This window comes from Pongo pygmaeus, chromosome 2 (assembly GCF_028885625.2).
Source record: "Pongo pygmaeus isolate AG05252 chromosome 2, NHGRI_mPonPyg2-v2.0_pri, whole genome shotgun sequence".
Lineage (NCBI taxonomy): Eukaryota > Metazoa > Chordata > Mammalia > Primates > Hominidae > Pongo > Pongo pygmaeus.
Window position 1 is genome coordinate 113,235,336 of NC_085930.1, and position 23,551 is coordinate 113,258,886.

General features: G+C 44.2%; 1 protein-coding gene across 3 annotated transcripts in view; it reads right to left on the reverse strand.

Annotated features, from left to right (window-relative positions):
• Positions 1 to 1,802: 1,802 nt before the first annotated feature.
• RPL14 (ribosomal protein L14) overlaps positions 1,803 to 23,551 on the reverse strand; it is a 77,468-nt gene continuing 55,719 nt past the window's right edge. The window contains exons 1-7 of one of the 3 annotated variants that reach the window (XM_054482438.2): positions 9,258 to 9,300; positions 6,722 to 6,962; positions 6,111 to 6,212; positions 5,370 to 5,464; positions 2,599 to 2,698; positions 2,446 to 2,499; positions 1,803 to 2,168 (exon numbers count right to left, since the gene is read on the reverse strand). In XM_054482438.2, the coding sequence (XP_054338413.1) occupies positions 1,851 to 2,168; positions 2,446 to 2,499; positions 2,599 to 2,698; positions 5,370 to 5,464; positions 6,111 to 6,212; positions 6,722 to 6,724 (672 nt within the window). In that variant the 5' untranslated portion in view covers positions 6,725 to 6,962; positions 9,258 to 9,300 and the 3' untranslated portion in view covers positions 1,803 to 1,850. Of the gene's footprint in view, positions 2,169 to 2,445; positions 2,500 to 2,598; positions 2,699 to 5,369; positions 5,465 to 6,110; positions 6,213 to 6,610; positions 6,963 to 9,257; positions 9,301 to 23,551 lie in introns of those variants that run through there. The other 2 variants (XM_054482439.2, XM_063661276.1) reach the window with 2 other exon arrangements.

The window sequence follows — 23,551 nt, forward strand, 5'->3', positions numbered from 1 at the left end:
CTGAGGCAGAATAGCCTGAACCTGGGAGGTGGAGGTCGCAGTGAGCTGAGATCGTGCCACTGCATTCCAGCCTGGGCAAGAGTAAGGCTGTGTCACAAAAAAAAAAAAAAAAAAAGTAATCCTGTTTCATGTACAGCTTTGTAGTATTTTAAAATCTATCCAGGATCTTTTACTGCCCCAAATTACCTGTATCTTGTGGTAGAGAGAACCAGAAGTCCAACCTACTATACACAGGATAAGTATCTCTTATCAGAAACACTTAGGACGAGATGTGTTCTGATGTTGGAGTTAAGTGCACATACATGACACTTTGGGGATGGGATCTAGGTCTATACAGGAAATTCATTTATGCTTCATATACACATACCCTGAAGGTTAACTATTTCTTCCTCAGGGACACTGAATAGTGTTGTTTACCTGCATTTTGACTATAACCCACCATGAGGGTAGGCTAGGGATTTTTAAATTGTAGTGTCATAGCTCAGTTTCAGAGGTTAGAGCTTTTTAGATTAGAAATATGCTCAACCTGCAATTTTTAAACTTGCCCTATTTTCCTAGTTTACTTTTTATAAGAAAATTTGCAGGCCGGGCACAGTGGCTCACACCTGTAATTCCAGCACTTTGGGAGGCCAAGGCGGGTGTATCACCTGAGGTCAGGAGCTCGAGGCCAGCATGGCCAACATGGTGAAACCCCATCTCTACTAAAAATACAAAACTAGCCAGACGTGGTGGCACACACCTGTAGTCCCAACTACTCAGAAGGATGAGGCAGGAGAACCGCTTGAGCCCAGGAGGCGGAGGTTGCGCTGAGCCAAGATTGTGCCACTGCACTCCAGCCTGGGTGACAAAAGCAAGACTCTGTCTCAAAGAAACAAAAAAAGGCCAAGTGCAGTGGCCCATGCCTATAATCCCTCCCCTTGGGAGGCCGAGACAGGTGGATCACGAGGTCAGGAGTTCAAAACCAGCCTGGCCAACATAGTGAAACCCAGTCTCTACAAAAAAAAATTAGCTGGGCATGGTGGTGGGTGCCTGCCTGTAGTCCCAGCTACCTGGGAAGTCAAGGCAGGAGAATCACTTGAACCCGGAAGGTGGAGGTTGCAGAGCTGAGATCGCACCACTGCACTCCAGCCTGGGCGACGCAGCAAGACTCTGTCTCCAAAAAAAAATAAATAAATAAAATAAATCTGCTAGACTCTTGAGCATCAAGAGGCTGTCACTTTACCTATTTATGGCAACCATATTTGTACAAGCAAAAAAAATGTTCTGAAGCCAAGGTGACCATAAGAAAAAATGTCACTTGTGTCACCTGGTGTTCTAAGTTATCATGATTTCTCATGACATGATCAATTATGACTGCAATGATTTTGCACTACCTATCCAAGTATTGGCAGAGAGTGAGATTAAAGAACTGATTATTTAGGCTGGGCACGGTGGCTCATGCCTGCAATCCTAGCACTTTGGGAGGCCGAGGCGGGCGGATCACGAGGTCAGGAGAGCGAGACCATCCTGGCTAACACGGTGAAACCCCATCTCTACTAAAAATACAAAAAATTAGCCAGGCACGGTGGCGGGCACCTATAGTCCCAGCTACTTGGGAGGCTGAGGCAGGAGAATGGCGTGAACCCGGGAGGTGGAACTTACAGTGAGCCGAGACAGCGCCACTGCAGTCTGGCCTGGGCGACAGAGCAAGACTCCATCTCCAAAAAAAAGGAACTGATTATTTAATGTTTATTATAATCCTACTATCAATCTGCCTCCTAACTCTAGCCTCAACAGGCTTTAAATCCAAAGGCTTAAATACATTTGCCAACATGTCAAAAAGAACCTTTATTACTTTTTATGATTGCCACTTATGCTTTCTTGCCAGATGCCTTTGGAGCAGGTGCTTTCTGGGCTGGAGCTTTTTGACCCTTCTGAGCTTTTGGAGCAGGCGCTGCTTTCTGGCCTGTGGCTTTCTGGGCAGGAACCTTCTGGGCAGGAACCTTTTGGGCAGGAACCTTCTGGGCTGGAGCCTTCTTACTCGCGGTGGTCATCTTTTTTGCTGGAACTTTAGCAGCAGCTGCAGCAGCAGCAGCAGTACCCTTAGTACCAGGTGCTTTTTTGGGAGAAGCTTTCAGGAGAGCTGCCTTTTGAAGCTTCTTAACTTCATTCTTGATTATTCTGTTCCTCTGAAAATTATCAATGTAAGAAAGCACTTATTGTATATACATACAATAAAATCCAATTTATGCTGGTTTTAGAAAGGGCATTAAGTGGTCTGTTCCCCTACAACTACATCTGAAGAAAGGTAACAATTCCATAAGGACATCATGAAATACAAATGAGGATAAATTCTCCTTTTTTACAGAAAGCTTCCAAGAAGCTGGCAGCCTGAAATGGGATTTGGCTACTGCACCCTTATTATTTAAAGCTAAGTTACACAAAAATACAGATCTTAAATCTTACCATTTTCTTTGCCTTCATAACTTTAAAACGATCAAAATCTGTCATCTTGGCTTTCTGTTAAAAAAAAAAACAAATAAAAATTATCCCTCTCACACTACCTTGAACCCTCCAAAAGAAGAAAGGACCAGAATTCAAACGCCCCTAAGTTATTACCCTTTCTCTGGCTTCAATCTTCTTGGCCCATCGTGTGGCTGCCCATTTTGTATTGATGTCTGCCTTCTGCCAGGCTTGTCGGACATACTTCTGGCGGGCACTAGAATGAGCCAAGACCACAGATTAAGAAATCAGCTTTGAAGTCACTCATTGTCAAAGACACTTTCTTTGTTCCTTGAAAAGCACTCTTCCTGTTACACAACACCTGGCACACTATGTATTTTACTTATTTTTGTGTTCAGTAAGCCAGAATAGGTTATTAACTTCAAGCATATTTTAATCAAAACTGTAATCCAGTCCCATTTTTTTTTTTTGAGCGAGGACCTTGCTTGCCACCCAGGCTGGAATGCAATGGTATGATCATGGCTCACTGTAGCCTCAACCTTCTAAGGCTCAAGCCATCCTCCTGCCTCAGCCTCCCAAGTAGCTGGGACTACAGGTGCATACCAGCACACCCAGCTAATTTTTGTATTTTTTGTAGAGACAGGGTCTTGCTACGTTGCCCAGGCTGGTCTCCAACTCCTGGGCTCAAGCAATCCTCCACCTTGGCCTCCCAAAGTACTGGGATTACAGCTATGAGCCACTGCACCCAGCCCAGCCCATTTTATGAATTTAAAAACTACCTCTTGACCAGGCGCAGTGGCTCACACCTATAATCCCAGCACTTTGGGAGGTCAAGGTGGGTGGATCACCTGAGGTCAGGAGTTCGAGACCAGCTTGGCCAACATAGTGAAACCCCATCTCTACTAAAAACACAAAAATTAGCTGGGCATGGTTGCAGGTGCCTATAATCCTAGCTACTTGGGAGGCTGAGGTTGCAGTGAGTCAAGATTGCGTCACTGCACTCTAGCCTGGGTGACAAAGTGAGACTCCGTGTCCAAAAAAAAAAAAAACCCTCAAAGAACACAAAAAACCCACTTCTGACTATATATAATTCCACTCGGGCAGTGGACGTGTTGAAAACCATTCTTTTTTTTTCTTCTTTTGAGACAGGGTCTTGCTCTGTAACCCAGGATGGAGAATACACTGGCGCAACGTTGGCTCACTGCAACCTCCACTTCCTAGGTTCTAGCAATTCTCCTGTTCCATCCACCCAAATAGCTGGGACTACAGGAATACACCACCACACCGGGTTAATTTTTGGACTTTTAGTGGAGACGGGGTTGGCCAGGCTGGTCTCAAATTCCTGACCTCAAGTTATCTACCTGCCTTGGCCTCCCAGAGTGCTGAGATTACAGGTATGAGCCACTGCACCCACCTGAGCCATTCATTCTCGTAACAAACAAGGTAATTAATGTTAACTCTTAGGTTTTTTTTTTTTTAAATTTACAGTAACAATTTGCGGCCAAACATCCTAAAAATAAAATCCAGGGTGTTCAGGGATCCAAGGCAGAATTACAAGAGTACTTAGTGAAAAATCTAAGTTACCAGGTATTTTCTACTGCTTTGAACTTTGACAAGTATCCTCAAGCTTCACCCCTAATTGGGCTTACAACAATGTGGCATGTCATAGTAGCAGCAGCACGGCTATGTTCACTAGAGGTTGTTCCAGCGGCATGTTTTCAACCACCAGTACTTCAAAGTCCATTATGTGTTAATACACGTCCCACAGTGTCTGTAGTGCTCAGCATACAGCAAGTTGGTTGGTTTTTTTTTTTTTGAGATGGAGTCTCACTCTGTCATCCAGGCTGGAGTGCAGTGTTGCGATCTTGGCTCGCTGCAAGCTCTGCCTCCCGGGCTCACGCCATTCTCCTGCCTCAGCCTCCAGAGTAGCTGGGACTACAGGCGCCCGCCACCACGCCCGGAGAATTTTTTTTTGTATTTTTAGTAGAGACGGGGTTTCACCGTGTTAGCCAGGATGGTCTTGATCTCCTGACCTCGTGTTCCACCCGCCTCAGCCTTCCAAAGTGCTGGGATTACAGGCGTGAGCCACTGCGCCCGGCCAACATACAGCCAAGTTTTTGACTATTTTTTAAAGCATGCAAAATTACATGCTCTACTGCAACCATCATTGTGGGCTGAATTAACAGTATAGCAACACACTAAAGTGTTTTAATTTTCATGTCAAAAAAGAACCGCTATTCACTGCCTCATTTAAATGTAGGCTAGGGATAAAACCTCTTATATTAAATACTGTGTAACTGACACACACTGAGAGCTTACCTAATGATAGCTAGTATCAAAAAACACAAGACTTAGTATTTTTGTTTACTTTAAGCTAAAAATTTGGCAGAAACCAGAAGATGGCAAGTCTAAACAAAGGCAAAGCCCTAAACTACCAGGGTAGAAAAGTGACCTTAAGGCATTTATTTTATTTATTTTTGAGACAGGGTCTCACTCCGTCATCCAGGCTGGAGTGCAGTGGCATGATCACGGCTCTCTGCAGCCTCGACCTCGCTAAAACGATCCTCCCAACTCAGCACCCCCGAGGCCCCCCTACCTGGGATTACAGGCGTGTGCCACCATGCCCAACGAATTTTTTATTTTTTGTAGAGATGGGGGTTTTCGTCATGTTGCCCATGCTGGTCTTGAAACTCTTGGGCTCAAGAGACCCTCCCACCGTGGCCTCCCAAAGTACTGGGATTACAGGCATGAGCTATCACGCGCAGGCAAGACATTTTAAAGGTAAATAATCCCCGTTTACGTCTATGATGTAAATCCCTCTTCAGGATGGCTCTGAATCTTCCGTATTGTTTACTCCAAAACAAACTTTTACTAGTATAAACAAATCTGGGGATGGGAGGGAGGAGTGATGATTAGTGGACAGTTACCTGTGCGGAAACTTGAGGATGAAATCAGTGAGCTGCATGCACTTGAAAGGCATGGCCTGTCTCCTCACTTGAGTGCAAGGTCCATCGACCAAAGCCTAGAACACAATCAAGAACTTCAGTGCAAAATCTAACAGCAATTAAAATGGTCAGATGGTTCTGTAACATTACTTATCCGTTCAGGGCCATCAAACCCACACTACTATTTTAATAAATTGCTCAGAAAAGACAAGGATTGTCCTATCTGGGTCATATATATTTACGTCTTTTGCTCAACACAAACATTTCTCCACATCATTAAATGCTCCTTCTTAAACTATTAGTACCCCATAGAAACCAACCACATGTAATTTACAGGCAACTTTAGGACTCTGATCCCTGTTGATTTATAGTCAGTGGTCAACTCCTTAGTTTGCTTGTTTCAAATACACAGCAGAAAATACAAAAATGCTTTCTATGTGCTGGATCTGTTCTAAACTCACTTTACGTATAGTAACTAATTTAAAACTAACCAACGTTTCAGCCCATAACTGGCTCTAGCTTAAGTGGCTAATATTAAAATTCAATACTAATAGCTAACTTAAGGCTGTGCTTAAAACCCTTACCATTACCTGTTTCCTCAATGGTAAAATAAAGCGACTACCCATAGCATCCTCATCTTACACAGCCATCGAGACAATTCATTATTGCCATCTGCAGGGCACATGTCCACTGCCGTGTTTAGTAAAAAGTTGTGACACTTACCCTGTTCTGATCAATAACATCTACAATTGCGACCAATTTTCCGGCATGAGGTCCGAAGGAGACGTAGGCCACCCGGCCAACCTCTACGAAGCGCCTGAACACCTAAAATTGGGGGAGAAAGGACAGTGAAACTTACTTAGAAATACTCGCTAGATATGTCACTTTCTGCAGCTAAAGACGACATGGTTAAATTCAGCGAAAACGAATGCTGCAGGGAACAAACGCCCGAGAGCCAGGCGCCAACCTGGATGGACGAAATCGGCAAACGCCTCAGTAGCTTAAGCCCGGTTCCCACCTCCCTCCAGCTCCCAGGTCCGCAAGGCCCACACGGCGGGACAAGGCTCTCGGACCACGAGCCACATCAGCCATCCAGCTCCAGCGGCGGAGGCGCGCACGCGTGGCCCAAGGCGCGCCAGGCCTGCCGGGCCCTCCATGCGCTTGCCAGCGGCGAGTCCGGGAAGGGCCCGATTCCGCTGCACAGCCGGCCCGGGGACCCTCACCATGCGTTTCCCGGGACCCTCTGGGAGCCGTTCGGCGCCTCAGCTTCCCAGCGGAGGTGGAGGTCGAGCGGCATGGTCGCCGGCCCCGGAGCCCGCAACAGTAAGACTCACCATCTTGGCGGCGTTAGGAGAGAAGGAAGGAGGCCTGTCCAACCGTGCGCATGTGTAGAAAAACGCACCGCCCCTGCGGTAACGAGACGCCGACGTGGGCACCGATTGGTTGCTGCGTGCGCGCGTGCGTGCGCACGCGCCCGCAAGCTCACTGGGAAAACATGGCGGAGTCGGCTGGAGCCAAGTTGCTTTTTGGCAAAGTTGGGCGGCGAGATTGTTTTTGGTGATGTGGCTTGGAGAGCTGCAGGAAGGTCATCGCTTAGTAATTTAGGGTTAAGAGTACGGAAGCTATGTCTTCCGTTGGTCGCATGCCATTTGACTTCCTTTTTATTTCCCCGAGTTTTATTTAATTGTTGGTCATTCATGGCTAGGTCTTTTCGCTCCTCACGTTCTCTCCTAATCTCAGTAACTTTGTTAAGCTTTCATTTTAAAGTAATTCACACTTACAGAAATATTGCTAAACTAGTACAAATAATTCCCATAAACCCTTCTAGATTCCACAAATGTTAACGTTTTGCATGTGCTATATCATTCTACCATTTGAAAGGAAATTGCCGACATGATGTCCTTCTAGCTCTACATTTTTTTTTTTTTTTTTTAAAAGACGGAGTCTCGGTCTGTTGCCCAGGCTGGAGTGCAGTGGCGGGGGCTCGGCTCACCGCAACCTCCGCCTCCCGGGTTCAAGTGATTCTCCAGCCTCAGTGTCCCCAGTAGCCGGGACTACAGGCGCGCGCCACCATGGCCGGCTAATTTTTTTGCATTTTTAGTAGAGACAGGGTTTCACAATGTTGGCCAGGCTGTTCTCGAACTCCTGACGTCGTGATCTGCCTCCCTCGGCCTCCCAAAGTGCTGGGATTACGGGCGTGAGCCGCCGTGCCTGGCGTTACATTCTTTTATAGAGACAGGGTCTCCCTCAGTCGCTCAGGCTGGAGTGCAGTGGCGCTATCACAGTTCCCTGCAGCCTCTAACTTCTGAGTGAAGACGATCCTCTTGTCTCGGCCTCCCAAAGTGCTGGGATTACCGGCGTGAGCCACCATGCCCAGCCTATCTATACGTTCTTAAAATGTGTATTCCCTAACAACAGAGAGATTCTCTTATGTCATCAGTACACTTATCAAAATCAGGAAATTAATATTGCAATAGTACTATTATCTAACCTTCAGTCCTTATTCAAATTTATAAGTTGTTGCTCCTATGTTCTTTGGAGCAAATGGGAAAAAAATTGTTTTTCCAGGCTCTTGATTTAATGGAGGATTACAAATTGCAATTATTTATCAGGTCTCTAGTCTTTAACTGATAGTTTTAGATTTAACTGTTAAATTTGTAACATGGGTTTGTTGGAGTTTTCCTCATTCGATTCAGATAGTGATTTTTGGTAGAAATGCTATGTCCTTGGTGCATCACATCAGAATACATTCTCTCTTCACTCTCTCTCTCTCTATATACGCATACACAAACACTTTTTTTTTCTTTCTTTTTTTGAGATGGACTCTCTGTCGCCCAGGCTGGAGTGCAGTGGCGCGATCTTGGCTCACTGCCACCTCTGCCTCCCGGGTTCAAGCAGTTCTCTGCCTCATCCTCCCAAGTACTTGGGATTACAGGTGCCTGCCACCACGTCCGGCTAATTTTTGTGTTTTTAGTAGAGACGGGGTTTCACCATCTTGGCCAGGCTGGTCTTGAACTCCTGACCTTGTGATTCACCCGCCTCAGCCTCCCAAAGTGCTGGGATTACAAACGTGAGCCACCATGCTCGGCAACACACATATACTTTTTTTTGAAGAGATGGGGTCTGGCTGTGTTGCCCAGGCTGGAGTGCAGTGGCTATTCACAGGTCTGATTGTAGCCTACTACAGCCTTGAACTCATGGGCTCAAGCAGTTCTGCCTCAGCCTCCAGAATAGTTGGGACTACAGGAATACACCACCACACATGGGTTCCCAATATTGTGGTGGTATTTTATTTTTTAGATTTTTACCCATGCCAGTGCAGAGAGGTGTTACCTTTTATCACTTGATTAAGGTGATGATCTTTGCCATGACAGTTCCCAGATGTATTTCAAGCCTTTCCTCTAAGCTCTATGCCAGCATATCTTCCCTGAGACTGCTCTAGCAGCCTCCTATATTCTGTCTTTAATCTGTTCTCTGCTCAGCAGTTAGAGGGATCTTTTAAATAAGTAAATCAGATCACATTATTTCCTGTTTTTAACAGTTCGATTGCTTTTCACAATATTTGGAATAAAATCTCAACTTCTTACTCTGGCCTTGTATCATATGCTTTAATACCCAGATACACCTTATGCCATCCCTCCTTCATTGTGTTGAAGCCACACTGGTCTTGAATGGGCCAAGCTCTCACCTCCTCCATGACCATTATACATGGTGTCTCTCCTGCCAGGAATGCTCTACCTATTGTTAATACTCATTGTCTAGCAGTGCCAACTTATCTCTTGTATTTTTTCCTAGATATTTTTCTGAGAGTTAACCAGGCTACCACATAAAAAAATAGGTTAAGTCCCCACCCTTCTTTTTCTAGCTCACCTTGTTTCCTTCAGAGTTATCACAATTGCAATTGTTTGACTTGTTTTGCTGCCCACGTAGGTGTTGTTTCGTTCCAGTTAGAATAAGTTCCATGAGGGCAGGACCTTTGCTGTCTTTTCTGTTTCATTTTCTGACCTTAGTCTGGTAAGGGGCTCAATAAATAGGTAGTGAATGAATCAGTCTTTGGGTCTTGTTGTCTTGCTTTATAATTTACAAAGCAAAAGATATGAATGAAGAAGAATGTTCATTTTAGCATTTTTTTTTTTTTGCTACTATCTCCAAACTGGAAATTACCCAAAGGCGCATAAACGAGACTGGATAAATTGTGATAACAGTCTATAGCAACGGAGTCTACAGCAACTACATGGAACAATGCGGATGAATTTCATAAATAACACTAACAAGCTGACACAATATATCCTGTATGCTTTTATTTATATCAAATTCAAAACAGGCAAAACTAATCTACAGTTCTTATAAGTAATGATCATGTTTACCTTTGGTGCAGGCAGCAGTGGCTAAAGGGGAAAAAGGGAGCTTCTGAGCTGCTGGCCATGTTGTTTCTTCATCTGGTGTTAACTACGGGAGTGTGTTATTATTTTTGTTTTTAATTTTTTTAGAGACAGGGGTCTTGCTATGTTGCCCAGGTTGATCTGGTACTCCTGGCCTCAAGCCATTCTCCTGCCTAAGCCTCCCGAGTAGCTGGGATTAGGGGCACAAGCCACCCCACCTGGCTGAAGTGTTTAGCTTGTGAAAATTCAGAGCCCTATCCATATGGTTTATGCGTTTTCTCACCAAATGTATGTTAACCTAAAAAGTTTTTTTTAATGCAGTTTCCTGGCTGTACAACCAGAGAACTTTGTTTGCAGGTCTGGAAAGGGGCAAGAATCTGCATATAAAAACAAGCTCTCAAACACACTTTGAACCTCCCCGAACACAATTTGAGAAACACTTTGGGACTCCCCCTACAGTTACAGAATTATTTTCTAAAGTACATTATCTTGTTATATTACTCCTGTTTAAAGTTGATTTTTATCCCCTATCTTACAGGATAAAGTCCAAACTCCCTAGTCTGGCATTCAAGGCACTCCAAAATCTTACTCCCAAACACCTTCCTAGCTTTTTTCTCCGACCATTCTGCGTCTCTCATTCCTATTTCCCGCAGCATTTCATGCAGCTTGAGCCCCATTTCCTAAAATGTGCTCCCAACAAGCATCTCGAGATCCCCATCCCAGGCAGCCCCAGGCAGTTTTTAAGTTTCTACCAAGCTCCACTATACTGGCAAGGCAACTTTCCCCAAGCAAGTCTTGTTTGCTTCGGAAGGTCGCAGGCGCCCAGGAATGAACAGGATAACTGCTAGTGGCTCCAGATGTCAGAAAACAGATGACCAGATCGAGCACGCGCAGATCTCCGATTGGTCGGCTGTATGCCTCCGGAAGGCCCGCCCTGCTCGTCCAATCACCGAGAGGGAGGGCAGGTTGAGGGTGATGCCAGGAATCAAGATGGCCGCCTGCGACCGCTCTCAGCCCCTTCGGCCTCTACCTGAAGAGCCACGCCCCGTCTGCTACACCCAACCGGTTGGTTCCTCAATCACAGAGAGGAAAGGCAACATGAGGATGACGTCAGATACAAATATGGCGTTTTGGACGGGTTCAATAGTTTGCTTGGCGTCTACTCAAGGTGCGTCCGGACGTCCAATCACCAAGGGGCGCAGTCGGCTCTTAAATGTGGAGGCAGGGGCCTAGACACTCAGGCTTAGGGGATGTCAGCTGGTACTGTGTACAAGCTGTTCTGTAAGCCGTCGCCCGTCGCCTGAAGCCGCGCCCCTCTTCTCTCGCTTGTTGCAAGGGACGGATGTGAAGGGCTGGGCGGGCGTCGAGCTTTGGGTTCTTGCAGTGGGGCATAGACCTGAGGGCACTGGTCCCGCGGCCCAGATGGGGGGTGCGAGGGACAGTAGTAGCACGTCCACTTGTCCCACAGTCTCTGCGGTGTCGACGTGGCCAGGACTGCCTGCCTGTAACCAGATTGGCCCCTGTATTTCTGTCAGCTTCAGCTGACTAGATGTGCCTCAGTTTTGTTTGTTCAGGCACTGGGGATGGGGGCGTCAGTTTAGCAGACAAAATATTTACCTGAAGCCCCAAAGAAAAAGAAACATAAGCCAGTACAAGAATCAAACTAAAAGCTGTGCAGAACCCTGACTTTCTTGTTGCTCTAACTAACCTTCCAGAGAAGTGACCTAACCCTAGTTATGACCAAATTGACATGGTAGCCATGTGCATAACTACCTGGCAACGTGGACAGGTGCATTTGTATTTAGGAGTGAAAAAATGTTTGTTGTATCTGTTTTTGAAATTTGCAGTCTTAGGAACCCTGAAGCTGAGCAAGACTGTTCAAGCCCAGTCAGCCTAAGACCACCAGGGACAAACCTGTAGTCAACAAAACCAGGTCTATCGACCTTATTTAATGAGGGAGATTGCACACGAGAGACACCATGGGACATTTTACCATGGGAAGGAAAATATAAAGTTACAGGATTTTGAGGAAGTGTAAAGTTTAGATGGAACTTAAATGAAACAGGGTTTTAGTAGCCTCAAGACAAAGCAGGACTGTGAAAAAGGGTCAACATCAGGCCTAGACTGCAGAGTGGACCCATGGTCCTGTTTCTTTGAAAACCTCTTTTCTGAAGCTTTGCAACTGGCTGCTTGTAAATTGAAGCTGTGTCTCTGTGTTAAAGTGACTTAGGTCCTCCAAGCAAGATATTTTATTCTTACTGATAAAATTTCAAACAGCAAATTTCTGAGGGTCTTTGATTTTAGAGAACAAAGTTTCTAAGTGAGAAAGTGAGAAAGCAGTAGTCACTCAAAGAGGGTTATTATGACACTAAAGATTAAGCATGTCCTTGGCAGCAATAGTTTCTTAACTTTGCAGCTGTCTTTATTTGTATCTGTTTTTCCTGCCTGATGAATAACCATGCAGATTTTTCTTCTCAACTGAGCTTGTATTTACTTACTCCTTAGTAATGCTGATAGTATAGCAAGAAGGTATTCTGAGCATTGTATCAATGGGGAAGTTCTAGATCTTTTGCAAAGCAGGAGGTAAGCTCACAAACCACAGGTAATGACACACTCTGGAATCAAAAATGTCCATAATGAAGAGAAACATTGGCCTATTACAGAAATCTGAGTGAGAAGCAAATGAAGGTCATCTTAGCAATTCAGTGATTGCCCACTTCCAACTTCCTGTTCCCAAAGAGGCTGATAGACTCTGGAATGGGTCAGGACACTTGGGATGCAGTGCCCAACTCCTCAGTAGTACAGGTTTGTCCAACACTCCAAATGCCTAGATAGGCTTTTGTGTGTGTGTGTGGTCTGTCTGTTGTATTTAACAAACAAGGAGGTAGTGTTGGTTTCTGTACTTTTTTTTTTTTTTTTTTGAGATAGAGTCTTGCTCTGTCACCCAGGCTGGAGTGCAGTCACAGCTCACTGCAGCCTTGACTTGCTGGCTTGAGCCATCCTTCCACCTCAGTCTCACAAGCAGCTGGGACTACAGGCATGTGCCACCATGCCCAGCTAATTTTTGAATTTTCTGTAGAGATGAGGGTTTCATTATGTTGTCCAGGGTGGTCTCAGACTCCTGGACTCAAGTGATCCTCTCGGCCTCTCAAAGTGTTAGGATTACAGACGTGAGCCTCTGCACCGTGCCATGTTTTTTTTTTTTTTTAACTGTATATATTTCCCATCAGTGGGCTGCAAAGTCAGGAGCTAGAGATCAGCAAGCAAGATCAAGATCTTTGACACTCTTCACAACAACATAAACAATAGGTGGAGTAATTTATGATAATTCAACTCTGGGAACCCAGGGTGAATCACTGGTGTATGCTAAGTGACTAAAACAGTGCCTGGAGTAGAATAGGCCCTTCATAAATATTTTGAGTGAATGAATGAAAAGGCAAAGCCTTGGAACATACTAAATGTCTATCAAAAGAGGTCTGCTTAAATAAACCTGCCTACAGAACTGCTGAAAAGCACCAGCTAGCTATACTGATCAAGAATGCTTTCCAGGATAGGAATGGAAAGTTCTGTGTGTGTTGGAGTCTTAACAACACTAGAAATAGAACCATGGTGCCAAGAGCTTTCTGAGAGGCCTGCTAAGTAGGTGAAAAGCTCCTGTATCACCATGGAAACAACTCTTCCCAAAAGGAGTGACTACAAGGACAGGTGCTGGATAATGCAGCATAGTGAACATAGTGGTAAATAAGGATGCAGAATGAGTGACAGGGCATTCAGGGAGAAGAGATGCTAACATGGTGCCATCTAGAAGGAATGAACATGTATTAATTCATTTAGCAAATACTGAATGCCTTGTGTGTGCCAGAAACTATTCAAGGCATTGAAGACATAGTAGTGAACAAAACAGGCAAAAGTTCTACTCTCATGGAACTGTCATTCTAGTGGGTAGATACAGAAAATAAACAAATAGTGTGTCATATGGTGGTAAGTGCCACAGAAAAGTAAAAAGGAGGATGGAGAGTACTAGGGTGGAATTGCTTTAGGAGGAAAGGGTAGTTATTTTAAATAGGGAAGTGAGGGAAGGCCTTGAGGAAAAAGTGACACTTGAATAGAGAACTTCAGGAGATGAGTGAGCAATTCATGTGGATGTCTGGGATTCCAGGCAGAGGGAACAGCAAGTTCTCTCTCAGCATGCGTGTGGAAGAGCAGGAAGACCAATGAGGCTGAAATGGGGTGATTGAGGGAGAGATAGTATGAGATGAAGGAGCCAGGGCATGTGGAACCTTGGAAGCCACTGGAAGGGCTTGCTTTTACTCTCGGTATGGGAGCCAGTGGATGCTTTAAAGGAGCAGTGACATGATCTGACATGTTTTTAAAGATGATACAGGCTGTTGGGTTAAGAATGCCCTCCTCATCATAGACTGTAGGAGGCAAGGTTGCAGCTGGAGACAAGTTGGATGGGTGTTACATCTTGGCTTTTTTTTTTTTTTTAAAGGATTAAATGAGTTAACATTCATTAAAGGCAGTAGTAATATGTAAAAAGGACAATGTTGGGCCTGAAAACCTGAGTTTTGTATATCTCCGTACCAGCAGGGACACTGTCTCAGAGGTCACTGTGGTGCTAATAAATATTCAGAACCCAAGTTGTACCAAATATTTACCATGGGAAGCAGTACTAGGGCTTAAATTTCTCTTGGCATAGATCCTGGATCAAAAATGTTTCTATTATTAAGAATTTCCACATATGCAAAAATAGAATAGTATGTATAATAAACTCCCATGTACACGTTACACTTTCTCAAAAAATATCCACACAGGGCCAATCTTATTTCATTTCTACTCATTTACTACTCTCTCTTCTGTTCTATTTTAAAAGCCAATTCAAGAAATGTTAGCCATAAATACCTCAATATGTATCTGAAAGATGATTTCTTTAAAAGAAATATAACCCCAATAGTATTATCACACCTGAAAATTAACAAAAATTCCCTAATATCTTCAAGTATTTATTCCAATTTTGGAGGGGTTCTTGCACCTTTGTCCATATTTTCTGAGAGCCTGTAGTTGATCAAAAGCCTTCCAAGGGACAACATCAGTTTTGGGAAGACCAGTATTTAAATTTTTATCAAGTGACTCCAGAATTGTGGCTGAGAACCAGTCACACACACACACTCACATAGAACATTTATGTATCTAATCCTTATAGCACTTCTAACAAACACTAGGCACCATTCTGAGTGCCTTACAAATATTAAATCGTTTAATCCTTGCAAAAGCCCAAGATGTAACCTCTAGAATAGAGGTGATATTATTATCCCTACGTTGCAGGTGAGGAAATGGATAGGGAGGCTAAATAACTTGTGCCCCCTCAGATGGCTAGTCAGTGCATGGTTCAGACCCAGAGTCCATACTCTTAACCATGCAGAATCCATTGAGGGTGTAAAGTTGTTAGGTGGATCCAATTAGATTGAGGAGGCTAAATAACTTGTGCCCCCTCAGATGGCTAGTCAGTGCATGGTTCAGACCCAGAGTCCATACTCTTAACCATGCAGAATCCATTGAGGGTGTAAAGTTGTTAGGTGGATCCAAGTAGATTGAGGAAATTAGCAACGATCCTAGTTGAGGAATAAAATTGCATCTACTCAAACCTAAGAGTTGAAAGAAGTTATGATAAAAATTAAAGAGAACTTGAAGGACGGCTCAAGGACTTGTGATATACTTAGTTGTCAAATCATGATCTCAAACTTTTTTATTTTTAATTTTATTTTTAATTTTTTTGTATTTTTAATTTTCATGGTTACATAGCAGGTGTATATATTTGTGGGGTACGTGAGCTATTTCGGTACAGGCATGTAATGCATAATAATCATGTCATGGAAAATCGGGTATCCATCTCCTTAAGCATTTATCCTTTGTGCTACAAACAACCCAATTATACTCTTTTAGGTTTTTTGTTTGTTTGTTTGTTTTTTGAGATGGAGTCTCGCTGTGTTGACCAGGCTGGAGTGCAGTGGCACAATCTCAGCTCACTGCAAGCTCCGCCTCCCGGGTTCAAGTCATTCTCCTGCCTCAGCCTCCCGAGTAGCTGGGACTACAGGCACCTGCAACCATGCCCAGCTAATTTTTTGTATTTTTAGTAGATATGAGTTTTCACGGTGTTAGCCAGGATGGTCTCGATCTCCTGACCTCGTGATCCGCCCGCCTCAGCCTCCCAATGTGCTGGGATTACAGGCATGAGCCACTGCACCCGGCCTCTTTTAGGTATTTTTAAGTGTACAATTAAATTATTATTGACTATAGTCCCATTGTTGTGCTATCAAATACTAGTCTTAGTCATTCTTTCTAAATTTCTTGTGTATGCATTCACCATCCCCACCTCCCCCCACCACACCACTCACTACTCTTCCCAGCCTCTAGTAACCATCTTCTATTCTCTATCCCTATGAGTTCAATTGTTTTGACTTTTAGATCTCACAAGTAAGTGAGAACATGTGACGTTTGTCTTTCTGTACCTGACTTATTTCACTTAACGGGATGATCTCCAGTTCCATCCATGCTATTGCAAATGACAGAATCTCATTCTTTTGATGGCTGAATAGTAGTCCATTTTGTATAAGTACCACATTTTCTTTATCCATTCATCTGTTGGCGATCTCAAACTTCACACACCAACATAGAGCTCCTGATCTCCCTATTAATCCACTAAACCTTACTGTTTAGTTTTCCCCATCTGTGTCAATGGCAACTCCATCCTTCCAGTTGTTCAGAGCAGACACCCTGAAGTCACCCTCAATCCTTTGCTTTTTTTTGTTTGTTTGTTTGTTTGTTTTTTTGAGACGTAGTCTCTCTCTGTCACCCAGGCTGGAGTGCAATGGTGCGATCTTGGCTCACTGCAACCTGTGCCTCCCTGGTTCAAGTGATTCTCCTGCCTCAGCCTCCCGAGTAGCTGGGATTACAGGCGCCCGCCACCTCGCCTGGCTAATTTTTTTGTATTTTTAGTAGAGATGGGGTTTCACCGTGTTGGCCAGGCTGGTTTTGAACTCCTGACCTCAAGTGATCCTCCACCTTGGCCTCCCAAAGTGATAGAATTACAGGTGTGAGACACCTTGCCCAGCTGATCTTTCACTTTCACACCCCATATCCAGTCAGACAAAAAATCTTGTTGGCTCTGCCTTTAAAATTTTATTAAGAACCTGACTACTCTCCTCCGCTGTTACAACAAACTTTGTGCAAGCCACCACTATCTCTTGTTTGGATAACTGCAGTAGCCTCTGTGGTGGACACTTCTAAAATGGCCCCCAATGATTTCTGCCTTCTGGTATTCACACCTTTGCATAATCCCTTCCCTTTCAGAAAGAGCTGGACTTAGTGACTTTCTTCTAAGGCATAGACTATGACAAAAGTTGTGGGATATACTTCTGAGATTAGAGTATAAAAGACTGTGACACCTCTGTTTGTCTCTCTGTTTTTCTCTCTTTCTCTGCCTCCCTCTCTTTTTTGTTTGCTTGCTGTGATGAAGCAAGCTGCCCTGTTGTGAGCTCTCCGGTGGAGAGCCCCACATGGCAAGAAAATGAGAAGCCCCCTGGACAGACAAGAGCTGAGGCCCAGGATACAATATCCTAAAAAAAACTGAATCCTGACAGTTGCCCAAGTGAAGCTGGAAGTGGATCTTTCTGCAGTGGATCCTTGAGATGACTGCAGCCCTGGCTGACAACTTGATTGCTGCCTGTGAAGGACCCTGAACCAGAGGACTCAGCGAAATTGTGCCCAGATTCCTGAGCTACAGAGGCAGTGAGATAATAAATGCTGTTGAGGCCACAAAGTTTTGAGGTATTTGTTAATACAGCAATGGATACTTAATACAGCTTCCTACATGGTCTTCCTCCTTCGACCTTCACAATACAATCTGTTGTCCACACAGCAGTCAGAGATCCTTTTAAAACGTAAGTCAGATCATCATGACACTCACCTCCCTGCTAAGTGGCCTGCAAGGCCTTTCATGGTCTGATCCCCTATCCTCTCTCTGTCCTCATCTCCTATCACTCTTGCCCTTACAAATTTTCTTCCAGCACTCTGGCCTTCTTGCTGTTCTTCAGTATGGCAAGCAGCCTGCTGCCCGGATCCCACACACTGACTGTCCCCTCTCCTAGGATACTCTTCCCTCAAGGGCTCCCATATCTTGCCTGCTGGCTCCCGCATCTTCTTCAAGTCTGCTCAAATGTCACCTTCTCGGTGAGGTCCATCCTGGCTATCCTCTTTCAGTTCTGACAGAAAATAATTTATCGCTTTATTACATCATATTTTGTTGTCTTCCCTCCTTCTGTTCCTACTAAAATTTAATCTCTGGGAAAGCAGAAAACGTTGTCTTGTTCTTTCCTGTAACCCAAGTGCCTTGAACATTGCCTCATTAATTGCTTGCGCTCAGTAATATGTGTTGAATAAATGGGTTAAGTAGTTTATTAATTGTGAAACTAAATCCTGTCTGAAAGGTTTGGAGCAGCTTGTTGAAATAGCAAACAGAGATTCTGTGTTTTAAGTTGTGGCTAAGGTAGAATCATCCATGATGTATGTGGAGCCAGATCCTGTGTCCTGGACTTAAATATCTGTATCTGACCTGTGGGTAATTATATTGCTATCCTACACCTTTGACCTATTCATCTCGGCTCACCTGTGATCCAGGCTATACTCCTAAAGTTGGGTGAGAGAGTCTGCAACACAAGGAAAACAAAGAGCCATCATTTAGTAAATCAAACCCATAATAATACATTTTGTTGTTAAATGTAGCCAATCTCTGAGTATTTTTTATTAAAGTATCTCTAATGTTTAAAAGCATCTAACACATGCATCATGTTTCAACTGTCCTTAGCCCCTGCTTGGCTTCCCTCCTGTATGTGTCAGTGCCCAAAGTCCGGAAGGGGCCAAGGTGGCAGGGGTCTGGCGTGTCAGTGCTAACCTGAGTGTGTGCCCACCTGGCTGGGCTGTGACAGTGCCCGGGTTCGGCCCCAACCTTGCTCCATGATTGGAGCGGGCACTGGGAGCAGGGAGAGGCCAGGCAGTGGGAGCAGACACTTTGCAGGGGGGCCTTCCTGGGCCCCCAAGAGCACAGAGATGCCTGGGTTTGCAGCCGGGCATGGGCAGCTGCAGCGGCACCTGGGGAGGGCAGGGCTTCTGCCTGTTCCATGGAGTGCATAACCCCAGCCGTGCCTCCCTGCTGCAGCCGATGTCTTGGCAGTGGCCACTCTAGGTGGGTCACTGCTGCCACCAATATGACATTAATGAAGTAGATTTAAAGTTTTCAGGGGATTTAATTAATCATGATTTTAAGTGGTGCTAATGTCTCTGGAAATTTAATCTCTTAGACTTGACTTATTTGAACATTCATCATAGAGCAAGCTAAAGTTATTGTTTCTAATTTACATAAAAATTACTACCTATAAAACGGAATAATAACTTTACAAGTTGAAATAAAAGTTTTAAGAAAATCTAGGTTTTTAAACATAAGACTTTAAAAATTAAATATTATTTTAATGGCTAGTAACTGTTGATAGTCCATTTTGTGCACAACAACCCCCCTTGGGCATTTGAAAGTAAAAATCTCTACTGACAATTTTGAAAGAATGAGTTTGAGGATACATCCACAGATTGGAGCTTCAGCATGAGCAGGACATGGAGAGCCCAGGAAACTTGAGCAAAATCATAGGGTTGCATCTGAAGAAGAAATTGATTACATTCAATTCTGGTCACCTGGCCCATTAGTTGTGGCATCAGACCCAGAAAAGGCATCTGGAGGGGAGTTAGTGTGCATCAATTTTAGCAATGAGTTATAGAGTCTCTCAATAACTGTGGCTTAAACATTTATTTTCCTCTTTTGTGGGGGTCCTGGGCTGGCCTGGTCCCTCAGCTCAGGGACCCAGCTCACTCTTCCTACATCCCTAACATCCATGAGGTGGCTCTTATTCTCATTACTTCAGGCCTACAGATCCTGCCCTTACGCTTTGCAGCAGGATAAAGGAAAAGGGCAAAAGATGGGTGTCCACTGTTCTGTCAGGAAGAGTCTTTGTTGCCATATCAGGACACTTCTGCTTTCCTTCCCGTTGGCCAGAACTCAGCCTCATTACCAAACCTACAAGCAATGCTGGGAAATGGAGTCTCCACTTCTGGTGGCTATGAGCCTTGCTAAAAATCAGATGTTCTAGAACTTACTATGGAAAAAAGCAAAAGCAAATATCAGGAAATGGGTACTTACTGCTTTACACATGTTGTGTGGGCAGCAGCAAGCTATAGGACGTGAAATTTTAAACCTTAAGACTTTATATGGAATGGCACAGTTGAAATAGGATGGAAATGATAGTCATAAGTAGTCACTGAAATCTGTACAGGAAAACGTGGGCTTGTTCCTGCAGTGTCACAAAACACCAGCTGGGGATTATGTTCAAAACCCCAAAAATGTCATTTTAGGGCAGATAAGTATTTTAGAAACAGCATTTTGGAAACAATCAAAAAACCGCCAAACTGAGGAACAAATTAGCCTATGAGGAGGTATACATGGAAAGTATAAATTGGGTCTAAAAGTTTTTCTCTCTTTCTGTTTCTTTCTTTGTTTCTTCTTTCTTTGTTTTTTCTTTCTTTCTTTCTTTCTTTCTTTCCTTCTTTCTTTCTTTTCCTTTCTTTCTCTTTCTTTCTTTCTTTTCTTTTCTTTTTCTTTCTTTTCTTTCTTTCTTTCTTTCTTTCTTGCGATTCTCCTGCCTCAGCCTCCCGAGTAGCTGCGATTACGGGGTCCTGCCACCATGACCGGCTAATTTTTTTTTTTTTTTTTGTATTTTTTAGTTGAGACAGGGTTTCACTACATTGGCCAGGCTGGTCTCAAACTCCTGACCTTGTGATACGCCTACCTCGGCCTCCCAAAGTGCTGGGATTAGAGACGTGAGCCACCATGCCTGGCCCTAAAACTTTTTCATATACATACATATTTTTTGAGCTGGAGTCTCACTCTGTCACCCAGGCTGGAGTGCAGTGGCACAATCTTGGCTCACTGCAACCTCTGCCTCCTGGGTTCAAGCGATTCTCCTGCTGGGATTACAGGCGTGCACCACCATGCTTGGGTAATTTTTGCATTTTTAGTAGAGTCGGGGTTTCACCATGTTGGCCAGGCAGGTCTCAAACTCCTGACCTCAAGTGATCTGCCCACCTCAGCCTCCCAAAGTGCTGGGATTACAGGCATGAGCCACTGCACCCAGCCAAGTATCTTTTTTTTCTTTTTCTTTTCTTTTCTTTTTCTGATGGAGTCTCACTCTGTTGCCCAGGCTGGAGTACAGTGGCTTGATCTTAGCTCACTGCAACCTCCCCCTCCCAGGTTCAAGTGATGCCCCTGCCTCAGCCTCCCAAGTAACTGGGATTACAGGAACCCACCACCACCCCCAGCTAATTTTTGGATTTTTAGTAGAGTCTGGGTTTTGCCATGTTGGCCAGGCTGATCTTGAACTCCTGACCTCAGGTGATCTGCCCGTCTTGACCTCCCAAAGTGCTGGGATTACAGGCGTGAGCCACCGTGCTCCACCTAAAACTTTTTCATAATTTAATCAATGGCATATTCCTAGGAGAAACCAAAAAACGTTAAAATAAACTGCTTTGCTTACACAGAAAACAGCCTTCTTATATAAAATCCTGGGCTGGAAGTTCTTGTCAACAGGTTGCCCTTCCATTTTTTATTTTTTATTTTTTTTTTTGAGACAGAGGCTCACTCTGTCACCCAGGCTGGAGTGCAGTGGCATGATCTCAGCTCACTGCAACCTCCACCTCCCAGGCTTAATGTATCCTCCCACCTCAGCCTCACAAGTAGCTGTGACTACGGGTGCAGCCACCATACGTGGCTAATTTTTTTGGGGGTATTTTTTTGTAGAGACGAGGTCTCGCCATGTTGCCTAGGCTGGTTTCGAATTCCTGGGCTCAAGCAATCTGCCTGCCTAAGCCTCCCAAAGTGCTAAGATTACAGGCATGAACCACTTCGTAACCACCATCCAGACCAAAATGCAGAACATTTCTGTGGCCGAATTAAGTTCCCTCTTTCTTCTTAACCTCATTTCCTGGAGTCAACCACTATTGTGCCTCTATATCACCATAGGTTCCTCTTGTTTATTCTTGGCCTTCGTATAAATTGTATCATACACTATGTATTCTTTTGGGTCTGGTTTTTTCAGCTCAACATTATGTCTGTGAGAGTCATCCATGTTATTCTAGGTATTAGGAGTTCAATCCTTTTTATTGCTCAGTAGTATTCCATTGCATGAGTGTAACACAGTTTTTTTTTTTTTGAGATGGGGTCTCACTCTGTCCTTCAGGCTGGAGTGCAGTGGTGCAATCATGGCTTACTACAGCCTCGACCTCCTGGGCTCCAAGTAACCCTCCTGCCTCAGCCTCCCAAGGAGCTGGGACTACAGGCACACATCACCACACCACACCTGGCCATTTTTTTTTTTTTTTTTTTTTTTTTTTTGTAGAGACGGGGGTCTCACTAGGTTGACTCCCCAAGTGCTGGGATTACAGATATGAGCCACCACGCCTGGCCCAGATGTAAAGTTCTATCAACTTCATCATCATCTTTTCTTTTTAAATTATGCTTTAAGTTCTAGGGTACATGTGCACAATGTGTAGGTTTGTTACATATGTATACATGTGCCATGTTGGTGTGCTACACCAATTAACTCATCATTTACATTAGGTATATCTCCTAATGCTATCCCTCCCCACTCCCCCCACCCCACAACAGGCCCCGGTGTGTGATGTTCCCCTTCCTGTGTCCAGGTGTTCTCATTGTTCAATTCCCACCTAGGAGTGAGAACACACGGTGTCTGGTTTTCTGTCCTTGTGATAGTTTGCTGAGAATGATGGTTTCCAGCTTCATCCATGTCCCTACAAAGGACATGAACTCATCCTTTTTTATAGCTGCATAGTATTCCATGGTGTATATGTGCCACATTTTCTTAATCCAGTCTATCATTGATGGACATTTGGGTTGGTTCCAAGTCTTTGCTATTGTGAATAGTGCGGCAATAAACATACGTGTGCATGTGTTTTTATAGCAGCATGATTTATAATCCTTTGGGTATATACCCAGTAATGGGATGGCTGGGTCAAATGGTATTTCTAGTTCTAGATCCTTGAGGAATCACCACACTGTCTTCCACAGTGGTTGAACTAGTTTGCAGTCCCACCAACAGTGTAAAAGTGTTCCTATTTCTCCACATCCTCTCCAGCACCTGTTGTTTCCTGACTTTTTAATGATCGCCATTGTAACTGGTGTGGGATGGTATCTTATTGTGGTTTTGATTTGCATTTGTCTGATGGCCAGTGATGATGAGCATTTTTTCATGTGTCTATTGGCTATTTCCTTTAGAGGCTACTGAGTCACTTCATTCTGGCTGGTTCCCTCTACACCTTCATCACCATCCTGGAGATTTCCTTCCCATTTTCTCCCATATTGGATCTCCTTTTTTTCTGGAGTCCGTGCCTTTCGTTTCCTTGGTTTAGTCTCTTCTTCTAGTGGAACACACCTTCCAGTTAGCTCCCTGTAAAAGGAAGCTGTCAGAAAATGTCTCTCTTCTATTCTCATACCTAATTGATCATTTGGCTGGATACAGAACTCTAGCTCAGACACAATTTTCCCTCAGAATTTTGAAGGCATTACTCCATTGGCTTCTTGCTTCCAGAGTTATTGTTGAGAAAACTAAATCCATTCTCATCTTGATCATTTGTATGTGGCCTATTTTTTTTCTCCCTTTCTGAAAG